The sequence below is a fragment of the Physella acuta genome, unplaced genomic scaffold, assembly GCF_028476545.2.
Source record: "Physella acuta isolate Inbredline_101_S28 unplaced genomic scaffold, ASM2847654v3 ptg002406l, whole genome shotgun sequence".
NCBI lineage: Eukaryota > Metazoa > Mollusca > Gastropoda > Physidae > Physella > Physella acuta.
In genome coordinates this window covers 69,084-77,685 of record NW_026733895.1, presented here as the reverse complement: position 1 = coordinate 77,685, position 8,602 = coordinate 69,084, and the positions used below count along the sequence as shown (strand labels likewise).

The following is an 8,602-nucleotide window of genomic DNA, read 5'->3' as shown; positions in this document are numbered from 1 at the left end:
GGGCGGACACTGTTAAAAGTATATATTTTCTATATAAATTCCATTTCGTTCGGGTGAAGAAACAAGTTCGGGTGAAGAAACAGGTTGGGGTGAAACAACAGGTTCCAACAGGTTGGGGTGAAGCAACAGGTTGGGGTGAAGCAACAGGTTCCAACAGGTTGGGGTGAAGCAACAGGTTCCAACAGGTTGGGGTGAAGCAACAGGTTGGGGTGAAGCAACAGGTTCCAACAGGTTGGGGTGAAGCAACAGGTTCCAACAGGTTGGGGTGAAGCAACAGATTCCAACAGGTTGGGCTGAAGCAACAGGTTCCAACAGGTTGGGCTGAAGCAACAGGTGCCAACTGGTTGCGGTGAAGCAACATGTTCAAACAGGTTGGGGTGAAGCAACAGGTTCCAACAGGTTGGGCTGAAGCAACAGGTTGGGCTGAAGCAACAGGTTCCAACAGGTTGGGGTGAAGCAACAGGTTCCAACAGGTTGGGGTGAAGCAACAGGTTCCAACAGGTTGGGCTGAAGCAACAGGTTCCAACAGGTTGGGCTGAAGCAACAGGTTGGGGTGAAGCAACAGGTTCCAACAGGTTGGGGTGAAGCAACAGGTTGGGGTGAAGCAACAGGTTGGGGTGAAACAACAGGTTCCAACAGGTTGGGGTGAAGCAACAGGTTCCAACAGGTTGGGCTGAAGCAACAGGTTGGGGTGAAGCAACAGGTTCCAACAGGTTCGGGTGAAGCAACAGGTTCCAACAGGTTGGGGTGAAGCAACAGGTTGGGGTGAAGCAACAGGTTCCAACAGGTTCGGGTGAAGCAACAGGTTCCAACAGGTTGGGGTGAAGCAACAGGTTCCAACAGGTTCGGGTGAAGCAACAGGTCCCAACAGGTTCGAGTGAAGCAACAGGTTGGGGTGAAGCAACAGGTTGTGGTGAAGCAACAGGTTCCAACAGGTTGGGGTGAAGCAACAGGTTCCAACAGGTTGGGGTGAAGCAACAGGTTCCAACAGGTTCGGGTGAAGCAACAGGTTGGGGTGAAGCAACAGGTTCCAACAGGTTGGGGTGAAGCAACAGGTTCCAACAGGTTGGGGTGAAGCAACAGGTTCCAACAGGTTGGGCTGAAGCAACAGGTGCCAACTGGTTGCGGTGAAGCAACAGGTGCCAACAGATTGGGCTGAAGCAACAGGTTCCAGCAGCTTGGGGTGAAGCAACAGGTTCCAACAGGTTGGGGTGAAGCAACAGGTTCCAACAGGTTGGGCTGAAGCAACAGGTTCCAACAGGTTGGGCTGAAGCAACAGGTGCCAACTGGTTGCGGTGAAGCAACATGTTCAAACAGGTTCGGGTGAAGCAACAGGTTCCAACAGGTTGGGGTGAAGCAACAGGTTCCAACAGGTTGGGCTGAAGCAACAGGCTCCAACAGGTTGGGCTGAAGCAACAGGTTCCAACAGGTTGGGCTGAAGCAACAGGTTCCAACAGTTTGGGCTGAAGCAACAGGTTGGGGTGAAGCAACAGGTTCCAACAGGTTGGGGTGAAGCAACAGGTTGGGGTGAAGCAACAGGTTGGGGTGAAGCAACAGGTTGGGGTGAAACAACAGGTTCCAACAGGTTGGGGTGAAGAAACAGGTTCCAACAGGTTGGGCTGAAGCAACAGGTTGGGGTGAAGCAACAGGTTCCAACAGGTTCGGGTGAAGCAACAGGTTCCAACAGGTTGGGGTGAAGCAACAGGTTGGGGTGAAGCAACAGGTTCCAACAGGTTCGGGTGAAGCAACATGTTCCAACAGGTTGGGGTGAAGCAACAGGTTCCAACAGGTTCGGGTGAAGCAACAGGTTCCAACAGGTTCGAGTGAAGCAACAGGTTGGGGTGAAGCAACAGGTTCCAACAGGTTCGGGTGAAGCAACAGGTTGGGGTGAAGCAACAGGTTCCAACAGGTTGGGGTGAAGCAACAGGTTCCAACAGGTTGGGGTGAAGCAACAGGTTCCAACAGGTTCGGGTGAAGCAACAGGTTGGGGTGAAGCAACAGGTTCCAACAGGTTCGGGTGAAGCAACAGGTTCCAACAGGTTGGGGTGAAGCAACAGGTTGGGGTGAAGCAACAGGTTCGGGTGAAGCAACAGGTTCCAACAGGTTGGGGTGAAGCCACAGGTTCCAACAGGTTGGGGTGAAGCAACAGGTTGGGGTGAAGCAACAGGTTGGGGTGAAATGTGACCGAGACGACGCTGGTTTCTCTATGAGCGGTATCCTTTTGTTCTCTTGACAAGTGGCGTGGATTTCAGCTGGGGCAACGGAAATTTGGGGCATTCAAGAGGAAGGGGGGTGAGAGGGGCAGATGGGCGGGGAGGCATTCTTTAAAGGACGGGAGGGATCGGTCTAAAGTTAGATAATAAGTGTCAACAATTTCATGGTCACGTTAATTATCGGCTCATTAATTTCTAATTTATTACTGGGATTTTAAAAAAGTGTAGCTCAGTAGCAGTGTATCTTCAAGACTTCCCCACCCGGGGGGGGGGGGGGCAGAGTGCACAGCCCACCGAAGAGATTACACAACCCTCCTCAATATTACTAAGTGTTTTTGAAAATTAAGGAGGGGGGGGGGTCTCAGAAAAGATTACGTTATAGTTTGCATATGTAAAAAAATCTAGATTATGGGTGTATAAGTTAATAAATTTGTAATTCAGACATGGCAATGGATATGCTGATAAGATAATTACAAGTAGGCTAATGACTTCATGTAATCAACACCAAATGAGGACCGATTGGTCAAAGAGAAGAAGGCACTTGAAATAAATATTTTTGTCCACCAATCAAAATTTCGACCACGATTTAATGATTTATTGTTCAAAACGTTTTCTTTTTTTTCAAACAAATAAAATTCCGAATTAAAAAAAAAAATAATTTTCCGCATTTGTTTGATATGACTTAAGTCAACACAGACACCCTGTACTTTATTACTATTTTCTTTTTGGCAGAGGTTTAAACACTATTCGGGACGAGCATTACGACATCGACACAACAACAATGCGAGAATCAAATATCCTGGTTTTAAAATAATTTTCTTCAACCGGTTTCGTCAATACCAAAGGCGGTGTTCTTAAATATAACAATAGCCTGAAGACCACTCAGAGAAATTGACATCACTTCCTGTATTCGCACGGCGTCATCTTGACTTGATTGGTCGGGTTCTGTTGTGCACACGGCCTCGATAATGTGGAGTTCCGGTGTTTACGTCACGACGGAACTCAGTGAGTACACGCCTGCATGGGGTGAGGGGGGGGGTGGACGATAACTTAAAGCTTTCGGTGAAACTTTCGGGGAGAGGGAGGATTAAAATTTCCGAGGGGGAGGGGAAACGACGACAATGGTAAAAGTATATATTTTCAGTATAAATTCTATTTCTTTCTGATGCTGAACGAAACACTGCTCCCCCCCCCCCTCCCCGCGTCTTTCCGTTTATACAAGAAAGCTACAGTCTTTTGTTTGTCCCTTTACACAAGAAAATATAAAAAAGGGCCTATCCAATTACACTAGGAACTTACTGACAGTCGTGAGAATAAGTCCCTTTACATAAGAAGCTGACAGATATAGACAGACAAATGGGGCTTTAAAAATTAGCCTACCAAAGGAAGCTACCAGTGTTTCTTCCAGGCATCTCTTCAGAGAAAGTCTACCCCCCACCCCTGAATGAAATGGACATTTTTATAGAAACTATATAATTTTATCAGTGTCCGCCCACCACGCCCCCGCTCCCCCCCCCCCCCCCGGAGAAAAAAAGTCTGGAAGAAACACTGGAAGCTACAAACATAAAAGATAAAAGTTGATCCCTTTACACAAGGAGTCGCTGGCCGCATACTTAACCCCCCCCCCCCCCTCCCCCATTTTCCAATACACGACACCTGTAGATTATAAGCCAAGATTCCGGCTTGGGCAGGACTCGAACTCGCACGAATCTATTCGAAAATCACGCTTGACAGTACGTCTACCCTTTCCCTTACATAAACTGAAAAAGTTGGGTTTGAAAACTTAAAGGGGACAAAAAAAAAAAGCAGGTTATTTGAATAACTCTGATTTAAAAAAAAAACATTTTAAAATAAAATCTAATACTCAATGACATATCTTTTGAAACCACTTTTAACACACTTAATGTAAACACTAAGACGTGGTAGATTGGCAATGAAAAACAAAATTGGTCAACTTTAAACCACCACTTGTCGAGAGCCCGATCACAAAGAGATAAAACACGCAGGACAGCGCCGCAGTGAACACTGAAAGCACGACGCCGGCTCTACTCATGTGTGCACCAATCGGCTGACGCGTAATTACAGACTGGTGCGCACACAACAACCCCGTATTATTGCACTGAGATGAGTTGTCTATTCGCGCCAAACCCGTGCAGTTAAGCAGGGCGCAACTGTATGCGTAAATTACATGTCATTTGGGAAAAGAAAAAAAAAAGAAGTTCACAATTTGTCTCCATAGGGTGTATAGTGTGTGCGGTTAGAGAAAAGAAATTCGAGCGCCGTCCTAGCCAATCTTTGGAATCGGCTTGTTATATTACAAGTTCCCCATTGAAATGGGTCGTTGATTGTGTTACTGCTTGTGGAGGGGAGGACTTAGCTGTGGCGAACTGTTGAATGCCACGGAATTAAAGCGGAAGAAAAAAAAAAATTAGGAGAAAATATACCAGGCAACGTGTTAAAATTGAGTATGTGAGGGTGGGGGTGGGTTAAAGGGGGTGGGGGGAGGGGCGCTTTCACATTTTAGAGTTCTGTAGCTGTAGATTTGTAAGGGGTGGGGGTTGGGAGGGTGACCTATATTGCTTGCCTGTGGCGGAGTGTTACAAAGATTAGCTTTCATGGCCAACGTGGTACTTTTAGATTTGGTTTAATGTACCGGCGTTGATGGCCCAGTGCTACAGTATAAGCAGGCATGGCCAAAGACTGGTGGTGACTAGATAGTTGGCCATTGTTACAATATAAGCAGGCATGGCCCAAGACTGGACTAGATAGTTGGCCATTGTTACTATATAAGCAGGCATGGCCCAAGACTGGACTAGATAGTTGGCCATTGTTACTATATAAGCAGGCATGGCCCAAGACTGGACTAGATAGTTGGCCATTGTTACAATATAAGCAGACATGGCCCAAGACTGGACTAGATAGTTGGCCATTGTTACAATATAAGCAGGCATGGCCCAAGACTGGACTAGATAGTTGGCCATTGTTACAATATAAGCAGGCATGGCCCAAGACTGGACTAGATAGTTGGCCATTGTTACAATATAAGCAGGCATGGCCCAAGACTGGACTAGATAGTTGGCCATTGTTACAATATAGGCAGACATGGCCCAAGACTGAACTAGAAAGTTGGCCATTGTTACAATATAAGCAGGCATGGCCCAACACTGAACTAGAAAGTTGGCCATTGTTACAATATAAGCAGGCATGGCCCAAGACTGGACTAGATAGTTGGCCATTGTTACAATATAAGCAGGCATGGCCCAAGACTGGACTAGATAGTTGGCCATTGTTACAATATAAGCAGGCATGGCCCAAGACTGGACTAGATAATTGGCCATTGTTACAATATAAGCAGGCATGGCTCAAGACTGGACTAGATAGTTGGCCATTGTTACAATATAAACAGGCTGGTGGTGACTAGATAGTTGGCCATTGTTACAATATAAGCATGCATGGCCCAAGACTGGACTAGATAGTTGGCCATTGTTACAATATAAGCAGGCGTGGCCCAAGACTGAACTAGAAAGTTGGCCATTGTTACAATATAAGCAGGCATGGCCCAAGACTGGACTAGATAGTTGGCCATTGTTACAATATAAGTAGGCATGGCCCAAGACTGGACTAGATAACTGGCTATTGTCGAGATACGACTCTTATTGAGAAAGTGTGGTGTGTTAGTGGTTGATGGCCCTCACTGAGATAGTCATCTAACTAAATTACCTACTGTGTGCGATAACAAGTTTAAATAATCCTCTAACTAGTGATTAGATGAAACACACACTAAATGCAAGGATTAGGTGAAATAATCCTCTAACTGTAGTGATTAGATGTAACACTAAATGCAAGGATTAGGTGAAATAATCCTTAACTGTTGTGATTAGATGTAACACTAAATGCAAGGATTAGGTGTAATAATCCTCTAACTGTAGTGATCAGATGTAACACTAAATGCAAGGATTAGGTGAAATAATCCTCTAACTGTAGTGATTAGATGTAACACTAAATGCAAGGATTAGGTGAAATAATCCTCTGTCTGTGCAGTGATGTGTGCGTGGATTAGCGCAGGTGGCTCGCAGGTAGCCTCCTCCTCACACAAAGTGCGACACCTGCATGTTAGGTCACACAATGCAACAGGTAGCAGGTGACCTGGGCTACGAGCGGACGTGACCTTGAGTGCATTCAACACGTAAAAAGGTGGGGTTAGTGGGGGGGGGGGAATCAACTACGACCCAACACAAGGGGACACACACAAAAAAAACCCTGCCTGACTAAAGTCACTGACAAAAGATCTTTGTCTAAGGCCACACGTATAACATAGTAACGTCCAGTGACAAACGAAATAAGCCTAACTAAGGATACAGGATAAGCCTAACTAAGGATACAGGATAAGCTAAACTAAGGATAAGCCTAACTAAGGATACAGGATAAGCCTAACTAAGGATACAGGATAAGCTAAACTAAGGATAAGCCTAACTAAGGATACAGGATAAGCCTAACTAAGGATACAGATAATCCTAACTAAGGATACAGATAATCCTAACTAAGGATACAGATAATCCTAACTAAGGATACAGAAACAAGCCCAAGGCTACTCATACAGACATAAGCCTAAACCACGGATAACAGAAAAAAAACGTCACTAACAGAAGCAGTGTTTCTTTCAGACTTTTTTTTTCTGGTAGGGCACTTTAAACTTTGGGGTCATCCATAAATGACACATTTTTGCATTATAAAAAAGCAATGTTAGAAAACGAATTTTAGACGTTATTTCGCGTTTTAGATAACTGTTTTAATAAATTGTAATAGTTTAGACAAGATTTTGGAAAAATATCGATGTTTAAAAAAAATTCAACTGCAATTTTGAGGGGGGTTGTAGGTTGAGGTGTGACGTCATTTTAGGGGGGGGGGGGGGCTGGCTTTTTGTGACGACGTGTGACGGAGGGGAGGGGGGGGAGGTAAAAATCGTCAAAAAAAGCGTGACGTCATTTATGGATGACCCCTTTCGGGTGAGCTGACTAAATTTTCCAGAAGGGGAGGGGGGGGGGGGGGGGGGGGGCGGACACGGGTAAAATTTATATTTTCTAAATACATTCTATTTCGTTCTCGCCCTCCCAACGAGATGACTAAAGCCACTGATCTAGTTTTACTAAGACAATCAGATTATCAAACTCTCATTAACAATGGCGTAAATCTCTTACTTAAATAAGCGGCGACTGTGGTGTTAAAAATAAACCGGTAGTGATCTCCCCTAAACTTTCTCGAATATTCTTATATAAAACAACAGGGGATGGTAACTGGGGATATAGTTATGATTTTTAATCCATTTTAAATACTGAAACTTTTAAAAATAGAATAGAATCTCAGTAAAAAACAATTGCGCACCAAGCGAACGCCTAATAAAGGTGTGTATAATAGTGCGCAATATTATTAGTACTTTAAAAATTTACATTAGTTTTTTGAGAAATCGGAAGTAGCGTAAATTACTACTTCCGGTCAACGGAAATTACTCAAAATTTAACAGAAGGTAGAGAATTAGATCTTTTACTTACATGTGAAATTTCATTTATCTATCTGAAATAGTACTCAAGTTATAGGCTTTTGAAAAATTCAAAGTAGAAAAAGTACCACTTCCGGTTGTCGGAAATCGCTCAAAAGTTGATACGGATCTACGATTTTGATAAAATACTTATATATGAAATTTCATCAACCTAACTGTAACGGTACTCAAGTTATCGTGTTTACACACGGACAGACACACAGACACACACACACACAGACATACGGACAAGATTGCAAAATTATGTTTTTCCGTATCAGTGAGGTGTAAAACGTCGAGATTTGTAAAAATCTCGATTTTTTTTTTTGCACGATTACAATACTTTCTCTATACTACGTATATACGAGAAAGTAAAAATGGGTGAAAATTTAGCTTACATTTTTTTCTTTTGTAAGGGAGGTAATTCAGTTTTTATTTTAAACTTTAAACTGTCAACGCTGTGCGTACTTAATTAAATCGTAGTGTTCACAAAACTGGTTATTTTCTACCGTTATTTCACACCGACTTGCGTAGTGTATGGTGCACCTCTAAACTCTAAAGCAATGGTTTGATGCTCTGTAAGGAGCGATATATTATAGTTACAACCAAGAGACTACAAAGCAACAGTTCGGCAAATTGAGTAGTTTGTATATAGTTTGTTTCAGAGCAAAGTTTTGGTGAATTTTTTTAAAAAACTTTCGATAAAGACACGATTAAGCCAAGTTAATTAAAGTTGTTAGTCATGATGACATCATGTACGTCTTAATGACGTCTTGTTAAAATCACGATGAGGTCATGTTAATCAAGATAGGCTTGTTCAGTTCAAACTATCTTAAAGCAGCCGGTCTTCCTG

General features: G+C 43.7%; 1 protein-coding gene across 1 annotated transcript; it reads right to left on the bottom strand.

The window, feature by feature from the left end:
- Positions 1-363: 363 nt before the first annotated feature.
- On the bottom strand, positions 364-2,277 carry LOC131933215 (keratin-associated protein 16-1-like). Its single transcript, XM_059290008.1, has one exon. The coding sequence runs from the start codon at positions 2,275-2,277 to the stop codon at positions 364-366; it is 1,914 nt and encodes a 637-aa protein (XP_059145991.1).
- Positions 2,278-8,602: the final 6,325 nt, after the last annotated feature.